Source organism: Lissotriton helveticus, chromosome 7, assembly GCF_964261635.1.
Source record: "Lissotriton helveticus chromosome 7, aLisHel1.1, whole genome shotgun sequence".
Classification (NCBI taxonomy): Eukaryota; Metazoa; Chordata; class Amphibia; order Caudata; family Salamandridae; genus Lissotriton; species Lissotriton helveticus.
The window spans coordinates 1,220,484,471-1,220,505,727 of record NC_136068.1 but is presented as its reverse complement, the minus strand read 5'-3'; the positions used below and the strand labels follow the sequence as shown (position 1 = coordinate 1,220,505,727).

General features: G+C 42.7%; 1 protein-coding gene across 1 annotated transcript in view; it reads left to right on the top strand.

Moving 5' to 3' along the window:
* ANKFN1 (ankyrin repeat and fibronectin type III domain containing 1) overlaps window positions 1-21,257 on the top strand; it is a 1,441,385-nt gene that overhangs the window by 379,817 nt on the left and 1,040,311 nt on the right. Inside the window, exon 5 of the mRNA XM_078650803.1 lies at window positions 10,230-10,327. Coding sequence (XP_078506929.1) covers window positions 10,230-10,327 — 98 coding nt within the window. The remainder of the gene's footprint in view (window positions 1-10,229; window positions 10,328-21,257) is intronic.

Sequence of the window (21,257 nt, the reverse complement as noted above, 5' to 3'; positions counted from 1 at the left end):
GCCAAACACAACCCACACAACCAGCTATGCTTCTCAACATTTGCTCACTCAACAAACGCACCACAGATATATGGGACATACTGCATGACCATGCTCCAGACCTGCTCTTCCTCACAGGAGCATGGCTAAACCCAACCACTGCACCAGATATGGCTATGGCCATCCCCACTGATACAAGTTTGCAAAGCAAGACCATCAGCATATGCCCATAGGTGGATTTGCCATCATATTCAAAGATAAGATCAGCTCTGCTCCAACTACACAGACACCCTCACCAGCTACATGGAACACCTCACGCTAAAGATATGCATCACAACCAACTTCTCCTTGGGCGCAACCACCAGGACCCCAGACCAATTTTGCCAGCGACATCAAAGACTTTTTCCCACCCCTCATCCTTAATGTCAGCCCCATCATCCTTCTCGAAGACCTTAATTTTCACCTAGAAGACCACACTGACCCAAAATCTATGGACCGTCTAGAAAACCTCAGAAAACATGGCTTAACGGAGACCTTATCGAACCCACCTACACCACCGGACATCTAATGGACTGAATGATCTCCTCATTGAGCATCATCACAGTCGACAAGACAGCAACTATGACCTGGATAGACAATGCCCTCATCAGTTTCAGCTACTCATCCTGCACCACCACAGACCTATCACCATCAGAACCCCCCGCCACCTTTGAAAAAGCTTCACAGAATAGGAGCCGGACCACAGGTCAGCTGGTACACAGAGGTACTTAGGCTGAAAAAAATCCCAATTACAAGAAACTGGAGTGCAAATGGCAAACAAGTAAAGAAACCACAGATAAAGACATCTTCAAATCAGACCTAATATATGGAAGACCAAGCACACAGCTCTTGTCGATCGCATCAGTACAGGCACAAAGAGCAGCAAAAAAATCGTTGCCATCATCAAAGGTTTCACTGCTCCTCCTGCCGCCTCCAACAACATCAATCACTTACAAGACGTGTGAACAAGCTTTCGGAGTTCTTCTGTACATAACTCATCTCCATATTCTGCAAATGTACCCACAACTACACCCAGGTTCCATTGCAACTCAAGTTACAATCACAGCCGAATATAAGGCTTATGGGCCAGATGTACGACCATTCCATTTTGCAGTCCAAAACTGCGATTTCTTGTGACTCGCAATTTGGGACTCGCAAATGGAATGTACTAATGTGTCTCAGACACATTAGTGATTCCCAATGGGGTCGCAAATGACCACCCACATCAATATTAATGTGGCATTTCGCAATTTGTGACCCACTGGGATTGTGCAATAACACACAGGATGGTGCCCTGCTCGGGACAGCAGACTACTATGTCTGTGTTGAATTTTAAATAAAGCAATTTTGTTTTTTAAATGCAACCCATTTGCCGTAGGTGAAAATAGGATGTATTTAAAAAGAAACAAAATGAAAGGTTTTCTTTTTATATTTTAAGGGAAGGCAGTGGTCTGATTTTCCATTTGTGACACCTGAAAACAGTCATACATCTAGCTCAAAAACTCCTACCTTCAGGCTGTGCTCAGGGGTGCCAGTGTATCTCTCCTCACTTCCATCTCACTACTTGCGGTTCCCTACAGAGGCCCATTCTACATTCGGACTGCTGCGAGCTAGGGCGCAATTACTTCCTTTCTGGTAGTCACCTTGGAATACAGTGTGTCAACTCAGAAAGTGTTTTATCCAAGTTTCTTTTACCAGTTCTATAACTAAAGGACTTAGTTTCTATGCAACTTCTTTGTGTGATTATGTACATATTTAATTCACTTGGGCATGTTTCTGAAATTACTTTTTTTGTTTAATTCCTAATCCAAGATGGCTGACACTTATGAACATATCCTATCCTATTTTGCCCTGCTTAAGGAAACTCCATTGTACTATTATTACGTTGTAATTGTTCCTGAATTGTTTTTCGCTCCTTGGACTTCATGGACCTTGCCTTCTTCCACAGTTGTTCCTCCATACCCATATCTTCATGTTTCCTAATCATTGTCAATTAGGTACATATTACAGACATTGCCTCCGGCCCATAAAATGCTGTGCATAATATGGCAGTACATTTTCGTTGGTGCGACCACACATACATTGTAGAGGGAATTTATATTTCAATTTAAAGTGTCAAGTGATCTTCCTTGGTGTATATTGCACATTCCCTTCCACATATATTGCACATGAACAGGCTTTGCCCATCCCATTTTTCAAAGTGACATGTGCTCTCCCACTGTGCATATTGCATATTCCCTTTCACATGTATTGCACATACCCAACCATTGCCCACTGTGTGTACACCTAAGTGGTGCACTTGCATTATTGTCTTAAATAATGAGATGATTCGTATTGTCATAGATGCATCCAAATGTACAACATCCATGTGGACATCCATGTCCTGATGTAAAGTGATCTTTCTTTGTGCTTATTACACATGTTGCTATTCACATGTTTTGCACATATCTAAAGGCTGCTTACCCTATAGGTATCATGATAATACATTAGTAGTACAGTCCTATAAATACACACATATTTTCATGGGCATCCATATCCCAATGTAAAATGCCAGGTGCTCATTTTATTGCATATTGCACATATCCCTTTTCACTTCTATTGCACATATCAAAACATTGCCTCCCCTATATTTATCGCAATAATACATTAGTAATGTTTGGTCAAATGGTCAATTATATTATGTAAACGTACAACTGTGTACGATGAGTTCCACTAATGGGAATATTCTCCAATACTTATTTATATATGAAAAAGTGGCATGTGCTTAAGTGCAATAATAATAAAAGTATCCATACTCTATATCCAGATGTCTAAAGCAACAATGTCCACATTCATAGATGTATGAGGGAAATCCCCATAATCAAATGGGTAGTGTGTGAGTCCCTGGTCAATGGCTTGGGATGGATCCTGGTAGGGCAATCCAGTCATGTGCACCATAACCATGTGCTTAGGATGTGTTATTCCTCGTTCACTTTAGTTTCACTTGATAACTATTGCATCGTAGGGAAGGTGGCGGTCTCACAGCAGATGACTATAAGTGTTGGGAAAATACCCACAATCCCACAATTGTATATGTGGATCCCTAGTCAGTGAACTAGAATAAAACTATTTGAGCTAGTGCAAAAGTGTGTCCCAGGACCATGTGCTAAGGTGTCCAAGTCCCTTTTTACATGTAGAGTATTACATTGCGGGACTGAGGGATAGGATATGAAAAGGTGATAGCTGTGTTTCAATATCATCACAAACTCAATACGGATACAAATTTACTCAGTTCAGATGAACATGTATGCATCCTCAATATCAACCAAAGATACGTGAGATTCCCAAAGTTCATAAAGATAAGAGAACCACTCCATATGTAACATGGTCACCAGTGAGGTAAACCACTCTGATCAGTGCACCTGTTAGATGAGTTAGTAACTATTGCAACGAGGAGAGCAGGAGTTAGTGGTCCACATGCATCCAAGTAGGGCAAAGTTTATACATGCATAAGTGTTGTGGCCCCAGGGGTTTAAGTACCAGTGCCACAATTGGCTTGAATTCTTCCCTTCTTAGATCCTTTTCCCTGTCATCTCCAAGTTCATTCATCTGTGCATGCTTTAATCCATACAATTTAAAGCCCATCAATGAATGATCATGATATTTTTGAAAGTGACATGCTATGGGGTAACACCTATCTCTATTCTTTCTTTATGGCTCGCATATGTTGCAATATCCTGACCCTTAACCTGTTAATAGTGCTGCAAATGTACGGTTTATTGCAGTCACATCTCACGCATATACCACATGGTCAGTGTCACATATTATTGTGTCCTGTATGATGCAGCACACATATGTCTGGTATGTTTTTTTATTTAATCCATGTTGGCAAGCCTTGCAGAAATTACATGTGATAAAACCATTCATATTATTAGATAACCCATTCCTTTCTTTTCTAGATTCAAATAAACTGTGGATAAGGATATCCCTTAGTATTCTCATTTTTGTATGTTGTACATCTGTGGGCCATTATCAATAACCCTCTGAGATGGTCATCTCTTTGCAATATGTGCCAGCTTTTCTGTAAGATTTTGTTAATACTGAACTGGGCTTGATCATATTCCTAAAAAAGTTTTTTAATGTCTCTGTTTGGCTGATTCAGTATTTGGTTGGTACAATAGTTGTTCTCTTGTTCTTTTGCTAGCTCTCTCTTTGTCTTCCTTCAATGCACTGAATTGCCACCCTCAAAGAGAGTATCTCTCAATCATCTTAGTTATTCCTATTTAAAATTTGTCATGATTGAGCAGACCCTTTTTTTCGCTCTCAGAATTTGACCATATGGAATGTTCCATTTTAATACAGCAGGGTAGCCACTGTTGGCACACAAGATTGAATTAGTACCCATGGCTTTTCTGTGTATTTTAATTTTTAGCCTGTTCTCTTGGACCTCCATGAATTCACAATGGGTCTTACTGATTGCAGTTGTAATATGAAAGTTCACCATGTGCAAGTTCAGTTTTTCTATTAAACTTTCAAATTGGGATCTCTCCCCTTCCCCTAGGATAAAGAGGTCATCAATGAAGCGTGCCCATAATATGGCATTTTCCATATACGGGTCATGGCTGTCTGCCCAGGCAACCTCCTTCTCCCACCACCCCATGTGCAAGTCCTCCTAGGTAGGGGTGAAGGAGGTACCCATGGTCGTGCCCTGTTGTGACAAGTAATATTTTTTATTGAATATAAACACATTGTGTGTAAGGCAGGATCACAACATGCCAACCACCATTCGTGTGAGCTACAGATATTTAACGGATCTGTCTCTGCCAGAATACCATCCTCATAATTTATTGAGGTATACAAGGATACCACATAAAGAGTTATCATAGGGTATTCAGGTTTCCAGGAGATCCCATCTAACTTGTTCAAAAAATCAGTATAGCCCCTTAGATAGGTAAGTAAACCAGTGGTGTAGGACTGCAGGAATAGGTCTAAGTACCTTGAGCAGTTCTCCAACAGCAATCCCAAGAAGCCGACAATAGGTCTTCCCAGTGCTGTTTTTAAATCCTTGTGGACTTTTGAGAAGAAATAAATGGTGGCTGTCTTGGCATGTTCTGTTCACAGGTACTGGTATTCATCCCAGTCCAGCAGATTTTTTTCATAACGTACTATGAATTTCTGATGAAATTCTTTCTCTATGATTTGCATTTGATTTTAGTGCAGACATTGATAGTGAGTTGTATTGCTCAATTAACGCTTCATCTGACGCTTTACAAACCATTAGAACAATATTCCCCCCTTGTTTGATGGTTTATTAACTCACGAGGTGTCCCTCTTTAACATTGAAACACCATGCCACTCCTTTGCTGTAAATGTCCCTTTACTTTTGTTATTATGCCATGTTTTCCACAATTTATTTAAGTTGTCCACAACCAATTCATAACATAAATCTATTTTATTGCCAGGTGGCAATTGAGGGCAGAACTTTGATCTTAATTTACATGCACTCTGTGTGGTTGCAACAGTGGAGAATCTCATTCTGTTCAAGGTTGCAATATCCATGGTATTTTCACTTACACATCTCAGTGGTGGCAGTGGAATTGTGATTGTCTCCTCATACTGTTATATCGCTGCTTATTACTAATTCCATATTGGGAGGCTCCCTCGTTTTATGGGCTAAGGGTGATGTGGTGCTGCCAGTCAAATCACAAATCTCCATCCGAGGCATTGTGCACCATGCCCCTGGTAGTTATGGATTTTCTCTGTTTCATTTGGAAATAGTTATATAGTTTTAATATCCTGACCAATTTGTATGTCTCAGTTCTGGCTTTGGTGAAGTTGGGTGGTATTGAAGAGCAAAATGTGAGTCCCAAGTTGAGTATCTTTTCTTGGTTGGGGGTCAACTGGTCTTTTGAGATGTTTATAACCAGTGATTTCTCTTGTTTTGAGTCCTCTATGTTGTTGTTATTATTTCCCAGCAAGGATCGTATTTCCTGCCTCTGCCACCCTTCCTCTTCCTTTTAACCCTTCTTTTTATGGTTTCTTTGGCCTCTGTCCCCCCTGTCATTTAGTCATATGGAGTAGCCGTAGTTCCTTGTGAAAATCCACCCTTTTTAATGGGTCTTTGTTTGCTCTTGAGCCAGCATCTGAGCTGGCTTCACTTTTGCTGGTTCTATCATTGGTGTGTGTGTCTATTTTTTTGTGATCCTCAATTGGTCACACTTCTTAGTGAAAGTATAAATGGGGCGTATTGATAGTTAAGTCTGTCCCTGGTGAATTTCCATGCCTTTCTCTCCATTATCTCTTCATTGTTGTTGTGTAAATTCTTTTCCATTTAAACCAAGAAATCCTTCACTAATGTATCATCCTTGTTTCTTTCCAATTCTATCATAATTGTGTCCATTATCACAGTCAGTTGTTTCATCTTCCTTTTAGCATGCTTGATTAATGTGTGTATCAGTCTTGTTGAGCACTGCTCTGTGTTATCACACCATTCGTCATCCATTTCCTCATATGCCGGTAATACAATTTTTTGCAGACCTCTGGGGACTTTTTTGCATTCAAGATTTTGTTAGAGACGTAATTTCCCGCTATTGTTTAGATTCCATTCTATATGCCTTCTCCAGTTCTTTGTACTAGTTGTGCTGTTGTTTTATCTGTAGATTCTTGTTTTCCACAGTTGTCTCACTAAATGTATTGTTCCACTGCCCATTCCCACTTGGCTAATCTGTCCTTTACTGTTTTTATGCGTATGATTATTCGTATCTGCTCTAGTGTGCAAATTCAAATCCAAATGTCTCAAAGTTCATTTGCCTTGATAAAATGGTTCATAATTCCGAGAAATGTATTTTTGCACTCGTAACATCAGTCACATGTGGTTCCCAGTACACGATCATATGGATATGATGGAGTTTGCCTAGTTCAAATGTATTATCAAATGTTCTGTTTATATCTATACACACACACACACACACACAGAAACACACACACACGCTGATTACATCAAACATGACATCAGAGTAACATCACTGGTGACCTTACGGATCACATTGACTTTTGAAATAATGTCAGTGAAACTGAAAACATGACTGTTTTATATGTATGTTTTTTCAATATTTATTCACTGCAAAGACAATGTCGAATTATATGCTGTATGCTGCATTTAAGCCTTCCAAGGCATCTATGAAGCTATGTCTTGCTATGCAGCGTAATTACAGTGGCATTTATTATCTCTACACACACACACACACACACACACAAACACATATACAGATAAATGAGTTCATCAAAGACATCAGTCATTAGCGATGATAGCAGAATTAGTGGTTTGATGGTGGGGGTGTGCAGTTGTGCTATGAGATTCTAACTGGGGTGATAATACAATAATCATGGTATTAGTGCATTAGCATAAAATGGCAGTGCTGTGTTGGGGAATGGAAAAATAGTGGAAGTACATGTTGGGCCTGGCCCTTTTCGCAGGGTCAACCACAGCTGTTTGCCTTCTGTTGCTGAACCCGTTAGTTTTTGGCATTAAGACATTGTACACATGTTCCCTTCTAACCAGTGGTTACGTGCTTGTGCACTCTCCCTAAAACATGTCTCAAGCCTGGCACTGTAGCCTCTAGTGCAGTTTTAAACTGCTATTTTGATCTGGCTAAATAAACTTTTTGCAAGCACAAACATCCCTTTTTAATGCTTATAAATCACCCCAAAGGTAGGCCCCTACAGCTCCTAGGGTCGGGTGCATTTTATGTAGAATGTAGGACAAGTAAGTTTAAATTTGACATGTCCTGGTAATGAATACCTAAAGTTGTTTTTCACTGTTGTAAGGCCTATCTCTCACATTGACTATTACTGGGTTACCTTATTAGATTTAATATGCTCTAACTTTAGATTGGGGGCAGATAGAGATATACTGTTTACGCTCAAAAGAATCATAATTAAAAATTCTCTTTAATATTGAAGTCCAATTTTGAATTACAATTCGGAAAATGCATTCTTCCAATATCCTGGCTTAGATAACTGTGAAAAACTCTGCATTTGCGGTTGTCTTTTGCTTCCTGATTGTGATACTAAGGTGGCTTATTTGTGGACAGGATGGGCCATCCTGTCAGGATGACTGGTAAGGGGCTGTACATATCCAATTTATACTTCATAGAGCTTTGCCTCTTACATACACTAATGGACTATCAGGCCTACTCTTCCTTTTGCCAACCCCATACAGTTTGGAGCCTTGACAGGGAAAAAAGAAGAACTCTCCAGAACCGGTTGTGGGGGTTGGACAGGGATCCCCTCCTTGCAAAGGTTAGCACTTGCTATAAATATTGGACCTCCAGAGCCACTCTTTTGGACACTCCTAGACCTGCAGAAGTTGCACAAGAAGGACTGCCCTGCTACCAGAGGACGGCCCTGCTGCATGAGGGACTGCCTTACTGTATGAGAAAGAAGACTGGACCTGCTTGGCTTCATCCAAGACTACCCAGAGTGACTCCAAGGTCCAGATGACTGTCCTCTTTTATGACCTACCAGGCCACCCTGCAACCTCATTCTGACCTACTGTAACTGGACCTACCTGAACCTGCTAGAACCCAGCTGCTGGCCTCTGCTGTAGTGAATCCTGGTCCCCAAGAGCTGCTCCGCAGGGCCTGGACCCTTGGCTGTCATCAAAGTGAACTTCTCATTGCCTAGTTGAAGGTTTAACGACATCCACTGTGAAGCAATGCAAAGCCCTGAAAAGTATCAACGCACAGCTAAATTCTTCATCAAGACTGACGTAGAGCAGCGCAAAGCCCTGCAAAGCCATGCCACACTGCTGAGAGTTCATCAGAAGCAATGCAAAGCAATGCAAAATATTGTAACCATAAAGACTTGCCAAACAGACAAGATCTTAATCGGAACCAACGCAGAGCAATGCCAAGCCCTGCAAAGTCTCCCTTCCCAGCTGAGAGCTTCATTGGAACCAATGCAGAGTGACATGAAGAACTGCAAAACCTCACTGCACAACCGAAAGCTTCATAAGGACCAACTCCAAGCGAACCAAAGCCTCGCACAGCATTGCTGCGCAAACCTTACACCAAGGACGTAAGGTAAAACTTCCAGCTGGCCGAACTTGGTCCTGTGCCCGACATGTGCTCCATCAGAACTGGTCTGAACTTGTGACTGTTTTCAAGTCCAGTGCAACGCGCTTCCCTCAGTTCACCCTTTATGCCTTTTAGCACTATTGTTACTTAAAAATCTAAATGTGAATAACTCTGCTCTACTGATTGCATTCTTCCTATATTTTGTTTGGGATTTGGGATTTTTCTTGTGCAGTGTTTATACTTTATTATTGTTTGTGTGCTGGATAAATACTTTGCACATTGCCTCTAAGTTAAGCCTGGCTGCTTTTGTGCCAAGCTACCAGACGGTTAAGCACATGTTAATTTAATTACTTTTCTGGTTCACCCTGACAAGGATGGTGGTTGGTGCCTGAGGGGATTTCCACCCCCTCAAGTAATAACCTAATTTCTTACAGTGCAGCATTAGAAGACATTGGTGGTCACTGCCCCATGTGCTAGTCATGATGGATCCAGATACATGGACTAAGCACTAAAAGCTGTCTCCTCAGACTCCGACCCTGTGCTTCACATATACATGGCTGCTTTATTTTTGTTTTGTTGGTGCCTACTCAGAAACCAACTAATCAATAGTCACATGCGAGAGACCAATACAAAGCACATTATGCATATTCGATCAGATGAGTTATTTTAGGGCTCCTATTTAAGCCATTGGTTCTCCATGAGCGTAAGCTCTCTTGTGCGGGAATCGAGGCATAAACAGAAATGTTTACTCCTTCAGAGATGAAAAGCGGCAGAGAAATGTAAAAAAGAAAGAAAGTCAAGCTTAGAGCGGATTGTATTGTTTCTAGTGGCAAAATGTTGTAGGTAAGTTCTGAATCTGCAATTCTGCTCTGCTTCGGCTGCGCAGGGTGTTTACAATGCTGATTACTGGAAAAATCTTACAATACTTTGTTATATTTGTGTACATTTACACCATTTACACTTGCTGGTCAATTATTACTCTACTGCATAATGCTTTATCAATATTATGAATGAAACTAACAGGAATTTAAGGAAACGCCAAGTTAAAGGTGCTAAGTACTACTTCAATGCGATTCAACCAGACAGCCCTGAACCCCAGTTCCAATTGTAATCCTCTCTCTCTCTCTCTCTCTCTCTCTCTCTCACTTTGTTCAGTTGAATGGAGTTGCACCTCCGACCTTTCAGAAATGGCTGGTGTAATAATCATGGATAATCTTCAATCCTTGAGGTGCATTATCACTGGCCTTAACACGGTAAGTGTTAAATCGTTCAATTACACCTTCATCTTTGAGAACCCAAAGGGGTCTGTGACATTTACATTCTGGGCTCTCGGCAAAAGGAGCATAGGGATATTTATCTGGCAACAACTGTCATTCGTTAAACATAACTAAACCATTAAACCCCAGAGGAACAGCTAGCCAGCAGGAAACAGTTGGTGCATTTGTATCAAACCACGAAAAGAAAGAATTAGCTTCATGCAGTAAATGGGATATGAGTGATGATGGTGTAATGCTCGCCAGAGGAACCCCCCACCCAGACTTTAGAAAGCAACATTTACGTCTGATGTTACTTGGGCTCTCACCTCCATAATGTTCAAATCACACGAATATTTTCCTTTTTCCTTTAAGGATGCATGAATTTTTCCAAAACATATGTCGGCGCCGTTTTTCTTTTTAATAATATTGAGAAATCTAAACAATACAGGGGCATATTAGCAAGGTCCTGCAATAATTAACGCTCAGCGCTTTTAGCGCAAGGATAATTATCGCAGGCTAAAGCTGGATTCCATCGCGGAGATAGCGTGCTATCAGCAACGCTTATCCCCCAAGCGATAGGAATCCATGCGTTAGCTGGTAAACAGTGTGATTATCGCTGGACATCCAGTGATAATCACACTGCAACAAGCAAAACCTTGCTGATAGGGCAGGGTGATCTTAGCCAAGTAATCCACCTCCCATTGGATTACATGGCTCATTCTGAAAATTAGCAGACGTAAAAAAGCAGTGTTAACCGTGGTTAGCGCTGCTTTGTTTGTCTCTAACAGGGTTAGCGTGAAGCTTGATAATAGGAGAAATGTTGCTTAGCGACATTTCTCCTATTATTTTTCTCTGGAACGGCCACTTTGCATCTCATTAGAGATGCAAAGGGAAGCGTAGTGGAAAAGGGTGCTAACATGCAATTTTGCATGTTAGCACCCTGTTGTTGACAGGGCGATATTTCTATCTCCGCTTCTTTGGCTTTTAAAGCCAAATAAGCAGAGCTAAAGCCCTTGATAATATGCCCCACAGTTCAATGAATTCCTACAGTAGAGAAACAACAGCAAAAAAGAACAGTCTCATGTATTCCAATCAGGGGAGATAAGTTTAGATCACGAATGGAGCATTTGCTCCCAGTTCTACGTGAGACTTCAACAGATGGAGGGCATGAAATTTAATAATTTGGGAGTGCTGGAGTGCACGCATCCTTTTGCGGTCACTCCCGAGTGTTTAGAGATGGGATTGAGGAATTAATATCCAGACGGGCTTAGTCGAGAACGTTCCTGACTTTCTTTAATCGCAAAATAAATAGTGTCAATCACCAATAGTCGAGGAAAAATAAATGTGCATATTATTTTGAATCTATCACACTGTGTATACACACGTGTGGAAAAGGGATCACCACATCCCCCTAACTGCGTTTCTAACCAAGCCTGGGCAGAGTACTCTGTGAAGTGCAAAACATATTGTGCTACTCTCTGCGGAGCTCCGCGAGCAGCAGAGTGCGTTAGATAAATGCCGCTAGCAGTGATTTTCAGTGCCAACTGCTTGTCCTCACTGTGTAATCATCACGAAAAGCACCATGCACAACACAAGCGAGTGATGTTTCCTTTCTGCTGCTTGAGCGACAGTTTTTACAATGCTAGCGGACGGTTTCTCAATGCAAGCGGTCGCAAGCATACGGGACGACTCACAATGAGAAGTCTGACCACCATGTTGAGAAATCTCACCGGGAGGTTGATTTTCCATGCTTGCACTCACCAACTTCATGTTGACGATCGTGAAGAAGGAAAAATCTCGCCATGAGGTAGATTTCCCTTGCTAGCCAACTAGACGTTGCCAAACTTGAGCAAGGATTTAAACTCCTCTCAGCGAGGCAGAGTTTTTCAGAACTCCGCTAGCTCTGCACAACGTGGAGTGCGGAAAAGTCCTCAACCTCTGTGAGCGGAGCAAAGTTTACTGCCCAGACTTATTTATAATGCACATTTAGCCTTTCACATTTTGTTTTAGACCCGGTGTTTCCACTCCCGTATTTCCTGCTCCTGCATCCAGAGGGGACACGTTTTCGAAATGCTGAACTTTGATCCTTACACAATTGTACTTTAGTTGAGTTTATCATCCCCCATGCTTTAGCGAAATGCCTGTACTCTAAAATAAAAATTATGAGAATTTGAGTGTAGTTCACCCATTTTTTTAATGACTTTTCCTATCATAGACATTTTCACCCTGAGTTAGGGACACGGTCCACTTTTATATGATAAATGTTTACACAATGTCTACTGTTTTTTATAAATGGGAACATACATGAGACTATACTTTCTTTTTTCTATAACTTTAGGACGACTATTTAATACACTCTGGTTTATTCACTCTTTTCTTCATAAATCTACCCTTTACTTATCTTTCCCATTACTTGTTATCTTACCTTTCCTCTATTCTCTTTCCTCTTTCATCTACTCTTTTCTTACTTATATCTCATTAACTTTCACACCTGCACCCACTAACGGTCTATAGGTATACTAATACGGAGCACATCTACATCCCTATCTTAAGATACTGATTAATTAATTTTGTCCAGTGTGCCAGTCTCTGGAGAAAGAGCCTTTTGTTGTGATGGAAAAATACACCGACACACCACCAGACGCTACCTGGCATCACTCCACACCAAGGTGCCTGCACAACTGACAATCTTGGAATAGTATCCGCCTTAAATTCTAATTATAGAACACAAGTAAATTGAATGACATTACAACACATCTCTTTTCCTTCCCTTAATGGTAAATAAAAACAACATATCTATAAGGGTCCTGCACAAAGGAATGTAAGCGCATACACCAAAAGTGAAATAAATGAAAAGAAACAAAAAACACATATAAAGCACCAAGATCACAAAGTGTAGTCCTCCAGATAAGTGGGAGGTGTCCTAGACCTAATACTAAGTCTAGCATCACCAGTTCCTCCCCTCACATCACAACCAACCACATCTGTGTCATTGCTACCATTGATCATTTTATGATCACTCAGGAATATAGCACCTGAACATCCCTCTTTCTCTAGACTCACATACTCTCCACATCTTTGAAACAGAGCAACATTCCTGAAATTCCACCGTTCCCTATTTTCGAAAGTCATGGAGAACCTGCCCATATTAACAATATGGAAGAGACCTTTACATTTTGAGAGACCCCTCACTTCTCCCCAGACCAAACTTTGACCCAACCACCTACCCCAAATTTGCTCCACATTACTCCTTTGGGTTTTACCTGACCATCACTGTGAACCCACACTCTCTCCTAACCGGGAACTCATTTGGTACCCAGTAAACGGCCATGTATATCCTGAAAAGGATTCCACCATGTCACACTATGGGCTGTGGTGCGATATGCTAGCACCATATTGTTCACCATGGTTCCCACACCCTCTTGAGTGGCAATGAACAACTGTATATTATTATTATTATTATTATTATTATTTCTGAGCTTATACAGCGCCTGGTTACACTAGCCAGTGGGCCCCCGAGGTTTTCTGTGGCCTCAGCATCCCCTCAATGCAGCAATCCTAGTCGCAACCCCAAAGCTAATCCCTAGGGAACAGAAACGTTTTTAATTCCTCCCGGAAAGCCACCTCCGAAGTCTCCAAAGGGAGTCCGGAAGGAAGAGTATTCCATCGACGGGCCGCCAGCAAACGGAAGGATCTACCTCCCATTCTGGCCCTTCTGATCTTAGGTATGAACAACAGGCCAGCACCCTGAGATCGCAACAGCCGAGTAGGGGTATACGGAGTAAGCAAGTTGCGCAGAAAGCAAGGGCCTTTCCCCTGCAAAATCATATGGCTGACATAGAGAGCTTTAAACTGAATACGCTCCCTGATCGGCAACCAATGTAGAGTGTCCAAGGCTTTTTTTGAGGGAGCTCTCTTGGGGAGCATCAACACCAGGCGTGCGGCAGCATTCTGGATATGCTGCAATCTCTGAAGACACCTCACATTTGCTCCCAAATAGAGGACATTCCCATAGTCCAGCCTGGAAGTCACCAAGGCATGGACCAGGGCCCGGCTAGCTGACACAGGGAGCAGATCAAGCGTCTTTCTGAGATTACGTACAATGCCAAAGCAAGTACGCGACACCCAACTGGTGTGGTACTCATAAGACATTTTAGAATCAATCCAGATGCCGAGGTTCTTAACCTGATCCTTAGGCACAGGTACGGGGCCCAGTATATTGGGCCACCAGGCAGAAGTCCAAACAGATGGAGACTTGCCCACGACTAGCACCTCTGTTTTGTCTCCATTTAATCTGAGACAGTTGTCAGACATCCAGCCAGCCAGGTCTTGCAGGCAGGATGCAAACCGACTAGCTGCGTGCTCAGCTGGTTGTGTCAAAGCCACGACCAGCTGCGTATCATCAGCATATGTCACAACTTCCACCCCATATTGCTCCGATATTAATGCCACAGGTGCCGTATATAGATTGAAAAGGGTAGGGCTAAGACTGGAGCCCTGGGGAACCCCTTGATTCAGCTCAAAAGCCTCCGATCTATGGGGTCCCTGCTCAACACGAAACCTACGCCCTCGGAGAAAAGACTCCAGACATTGCCACGCCCTCCCTACCACTCCACCCTTTCTCAGGCACTGCAGCAAGGTGTGATGTGCCACATATAGTAACCTTCACTAACCTGTTGACCCTCTCTGCTAAGCCATTTCCCTCTGGGTAATATAATGAGGTGTGAGAATGTCTAATACCACATGATTTCAAAAATGTCTTCTCATGCAAAGTTAACTGGGTTCCATAATCTGTTATCAACACAAGTGGGACACCCTCTTCCTGAAACATTTCTTTCAACACTAAAATATTGCTACTCATAGTAATGTCCTTCAAAAACCTGAAAGCAAACCACTTTGAATAACCCTCCACCACAATGATAGCAAATCTTAACCCTCCCAACAATTCCACCATTGGGGTAATAACATCCAAATTAATTGTATGCAATGGCTTACCTGGGTCATCTATATGCCACTCTACAGTCTTGCACCCCACTTTCTAACTCTTCTCACTCTCCTTGCAACTACAACCACACTCAATCCACCTTTTCCCTTGATCATCAAGACCTGGCCACTAAAATTCATTCTTGTGCCTCCTGCTAGTCAAACCTTGTCCCAAGTAAACCTTATGCACAAAGTCAAATAACTTGCACCTCAACCTTACAGGAGGAATGAAGCGATCTCCTCTCATGATATCACTGGAACCATGCACAGACAACTTGACCAGCACTTTAAAATAGGTCACACAGATAGGTATACATTATTCTCCCTTGTCGCTCCACGTCGAATCAAGAAAAACACCTCTTTGAAAAACATTGTCCAGCTTAATTTCGTCCTCCTATTAAGTCATGGTGAATGCACCAAAACTACTAAGCATAGCATTCTGTACAGAGGCCACCACCCCTTACGACTAAAAAATGCACTACTCCCGCACTATCCACAGTTTTCCATGGTAAGGTTAATCTTGACTAACAGTCCACTTGTTCATTCCTCCACCCCTGCACAAAAATCACAGTGTAAGAATAGTTCTGCAGGCGTGCTAACAACCTGGCCAGCCTGGCCGAACCCTTATCCGCACCACCTGATGATAAGATCTTAATCAATGGTTTGTGATCAGTATGCATGCTAAAAGATAAACCCCACAAATACACTCTGACATATTCAGACCCCCAAGTCGCAGCTAGTGCCTCAGGTTCTATCACCTAGTAATTCAGCTTGGCCTGAATAAACATGCCCGAGGCAAATGCAACTCTCCTTTCTTTCTGACCATGGAGCTGTGAAAGTACTACTCCCAACCTGTGTCACTGGCATCAACAGTGAGTAAAGCAACACAAAGAGATAATGGACGGAGCGCTGAAATTTTTCAAATTCTCACCCTCAGTCACCAATCTGGGTTGAATCCATCAGCGTTCTTTAGCTCACTTCGCCACCCCAGTTCAGACCCAGTCTTATCTAAATCAGTCTTGACCCTGTGCCTCATGGGAACAGTCCAGCCTGAACTGCCAAACCAGGTCTTCCCTGGACCAGAAACAAGCATCCTGGCACCGGTTTCGGGGTAACACCCTGCATCAGCCAGGCTAGCTTGAATCCAGTGGCAAAGAGAGCAAGGGACCCACGTCTGGGCATACCCTGCCACCTTAGGGTGAACAAAGCAACACAAAGAGATGATAGACAGAGGGCTGAAACTTTTAAAACTCTTACTCCCAGTCAGTGATCTGTGTTGAATCCATCATCATTCTTTAGCTCACTTAGCCACCCCAGTTCAGATCCAGTCACATGTAAATCAGTCTTGAACCTGTGCCTCATGGGAGCAGTCCAGATTGAACTGCCGAACCAGGTCTTCCCTGGACCGGAAGCAAGCATCCTGGGACCTGTCTCGGGGTAACACCCCTCATCAGCCAGGCTAGCTTGAAACCAGTGGCAAAGTGAGCAATGGACCCATGTCTGGGCATACCTTGCCACCTTAGGGCAAACAAAGCAACACAAAGAGATGACGGACAGAGTGCTGAAACTTTTCAAGCACTCACCCCCAGTCACAGATCTGGGTTGAATTTATCATCGTTCTATTAGCTCAGTTCGCCACCCTAGTTCAGACCCAGCCATATGCACATCGGTCTTGACCCTGTGCCTCATGAGAACAATCCACATGAACTTTCAAACCAGGTCTTCCCTGGACCAGAAACAAGCTTCCTGGGATCGGGGGTTTGGGGTAATACTGCTCATCAGCCAGGCTAGCTTGAATCCAGTGGCAAAGTGAGCAAGGGACCCACGTCTGGGCATACCCTGCCACCTTAGGGTGAACAGAGCAACACAAAGAGATGATGGACGGAGCGTTGAAACTTTTCAAACACTCACCTCAGTCACCGATCTGGGTTGAATCCATCATCGTTCTTTAGCTCACTTCGCCACCCCAGTTCAGACCCAGCCGTATGTAAATCCGTCTTGACCATGTGCCTCATGGGAACAGTACAGACTGAACTGCCAAACCAGGTCTTCCCTGGACCATAAACAAGCATCCTGGGACCAGTTTCGGGGTAACACCCCGCATCAGCCAGGCTAGCTTGAATCCAGTGGCAAAGTAAGCAAGGGACCCACGTCAGGGCATACCCTGCCACCTTAGGGTGAACAAAGCAACATTAAGAGATGATAGACGGAGGGCTGAAACCTTTAAAACTCTCACTCCCAGTCACTGATCTGGGTTAAATCCATTATTGTTCTTTAGCTCACTTAGCCACCCCGGTTCAGACCCTGCCATATGCAAATCAATCGTGACCCTGTGCCTCATGGGAGCAGTCCAGACTGAACTGCCAAACCAGGTCTTCCCTGGACCGGAAGCAAACATCCTGGGACCTGTCTCAGGGTAACACCCCTCATCAGCCAGCCTAGATTGAATCCAGTGGCAAAGTGAGCAAGGGACCCACGTTTGGGCATACCCTTCCACCTTAGGGCAAATAAAGCAACACAAAGAGATGATGGACAGAGCGCTGAAACTTTTCAAACACTCACCCCAGTCACAGATCTGGGTTGAATTTATCATCGTTCTTTAGCTCAGTTCGCCACCCCAGTTCAGACCCAGCCATATGTACATCAGTCTTGACCCTGTGCCTCATGGGAACAGTCCAGACTGAACTTTCAAACTAGGTCTTCCCTGGACCAGAAACAAGCTTCCTGGGACCGGGTTTGGGGTAACACTGCTCATCAGCCAGGCTAGCTTGAATCCAGTGGCAAAGTGAGAAAGGGACACACATCTGGGCATGCCCTGCCACCTTAGGGCGAACAAAGCAACACAAAGAGAAGATAGATGGAGCACTGAAACTTTTCAAACACTGACCCCCTGTCACAGATCTGGGTTGAATCCATCATTGTTATTCAGCACACTTTGCCACACCAGTTCAGACGGGGGTTCCGGGGACCGAATACAAAATCTCTGAGATCCATGTCATCAGAAAGAAGGGACAAGTGTTCCTTCACCTGATAAAGTGTTGAGGTTATTAGCCAATCAAGGCACAACTTCCTAATCCTATATGATGTTACCACCCCAGAATGTTCTGATTGTACCTATCATTGTTCATGCCTATTAATCCTAAACCCTTCGGTGTTACCCAGGAATCAAATCTAGATTGACACCCATGTGTGTGCACAGACCAATAAACCCCCCTTTCCAATTAGGAGCTGATGAATTAAAGGAACCATTCCATATCATGGTATCTAGTATATCCTCACTAAAGTGTATTAGATGCTGGCAGTTCTCAAATCCTGAGGATGCGGGAATATGAGTGTGTTCAAATCCTTTATTTTTTTATTCTTAGATAGGTAGTTTTTTGCACTGTCTTTATTTACAAAAATAATTTGATGTATGTATGTATGTATAGGCGTTCTTATAAAGCGCTATCACTGTCACCCACCGGGCATCCTGGCGCTACGACTGTACGAGACATCCTGTAAATAGGGCCTAATTTCCTGAACCTGCCAATCTTTTATCCCCCAGACAGATTTTGTGTCTATGGTGTCCTTCCAGAAGTCGAAAACCCTGTACAGACAGTTGGGAAATAAAGGAAGAAGAGTATATCAGCTTGGTGTTCGTTAGCATATTTTTCTTTGCAGGTGTAGGTCAAAGCCTATAATAATAGGAGGCAGGGTGTGATGTATTTAAACCAGAAAAATAAGCAAACGTTTGAGCAAACTACCTTTAAGTGGTGCTGGGCAGTGTTTTATTGAGTACTAGCTTATCCGTCGCGCGTTGCTGCAATCTCAGACGAAAGGAAATACAATGAAACTTGTTATGATAACATTCAATTTACATTGTATCATTTTTATTGAAACGTATTCATTTTAAAAAGGAAAGCATTTCAGAGTGTCTTTTTAATTCTTTATATTTATTCAAGTGCTTGTGGATACATAAATGGAAAAATGCAGTATTCGAAAGATTATGAGGGCCCTGGGGGGCCGACATTTAAAAAATGTTTATGCTAGAAACCTTCGCGGGAGTGTACTCAACAACTTCCCAAAGTTTCATGGCGATCGGATGAATAGTGTAGTAATGCATATGCCAGAAACCTTTGCAGGAGTGTACTCAACAACTTCCCAAAGTTTCATGGCGATCGGATGAATGGTGTAGTAATCCATAAAGGACAAACAGACAGACAGACTGACAGACAGACATACATTCGTTTTTATATATATAGATAATTATAAACAGCATGTGGGATACTAGCTTATTTGTGAGAAATGGTGACCATAATGTTGATAGCAAAACATGTCTCCAAAATTAGATGTGCCATCATATAGTTCATCATTAGAAAATGCAGCCAATTGCTCAAGATATGAAGGCACACTATGCACAGTTTCAACGTCCTAATCATCAGAGAAAGTACTAGAGGTGATAATATCATTTAAGGAAATTTTAAACAAACATGGAATTTGTAAAAGTTCAGTAGAACCAAACATGCCTTGTCTCATACTATTCCTTCTGGAACTGGAACTGCTCTAATGTTCACCAAGGGCAGGTCCCTAAGTTGACGGTGCGATGATGCCTTTGGTTTCAGAACCAAGTTCAGAAGTTCTCGGAGATAGTGTCCATTCAGAAGCAGGAAAAAGACAGCTACCAAACCAATCCAGAGGACCAGGAAAAATTATCCAATTGTAATCCAGAGATATACATGGAACAACAAAGTATGTCTTTTTCAGCCAAAGAGAGAGACCATGCACTCGTAGCTTAAAAGCGAGAGGCAGTGGTGGCAGCTCAGGTTCACTTGAATCTGATGAGAAGTCCTAATAATAATTGAAGTAGTCAAGCACAGTCCGGTATATTCTTGGCAGCTCAGCATGTTTTATAGAACTGGGAGATGACATGATCTGTGGCACATTCATATAAACGTCATCAATCTTTCAAATTGATATTTCTGTTTTTGTTGATTGTACAGTTATAATGGTTTCAACAGGAAGAAGTATTGCTTCATTGTTGATTACACCTTTTCTTTGTAGAGTGGAATCTTCTGTAGTTATTAAAGCTTCCATCTAAACTATTAGCAAGAGGATTGTGGCGGCTTCCCTGGAGCCCACGTTGCCTACTGTTGAGAACCTACTGTGGTTTGATCACATACCTTTTGTCCCTGCGACCAGCAGCAGGTGGAAGAAATATAGTTCTAGTTCCATCGACATGCAAAACAGGTACAGATGGCCCAAATTCTTTTTTGCCCACTATTTTCTCTCTGACCAGGTCCCCAAACTTTGAGACCCAGGCAGGTCTTGCGGGTACGACCTTCATTTCTCCAGTCGCAGTGCGTTTTACTTGGAGTTTGCTTTGTGTGCCCCAGGATTAATTGAGTTCCTGTAAAATAGCCAAATGTTCATCGATGTCAAATGGTGTTTCCTCTGCCACTGTGCTGACATTATGGAGGTCTGGGTCCCACACTCTCACATCGAACAATAGTCCGTAAGGAGTATGACCCCCCCAGGGATTTTCTTGGCATGTTATTGAATGCCCTCTGGACCTCATATAAGTGACTGACCCAACTGCCACCTGAACCTAATACCTTTGCTGTTAGGGACTACTTTTCTTCTCAACTACCAAACTGCCCTCGGGTTGGTAGGGGGAGGAGTACCGCAAGGCCATACCCAAATTTCCCATGGCTTCTTTGTAAGCCCGAAAGCTAACGTGGGACCCTGGCCAGTGTGTCCATTGCATATGTTCCGATGAAGACTTGCAAATCCTTTAGAACAGTTTGAGCGTCAGCCAATCGCTGTGACCAAACCCACAGGAATCTGGAGCATGAATCCACTGTCACCAAGATGTAATTGTAAGCCCTGTCTGAGGGTAAGTGGCCCCAGTGATCCAAATAAACAACCGCCATAGGCTTTTCTGAGATCAAAAGAGGTGTCTGTGGTG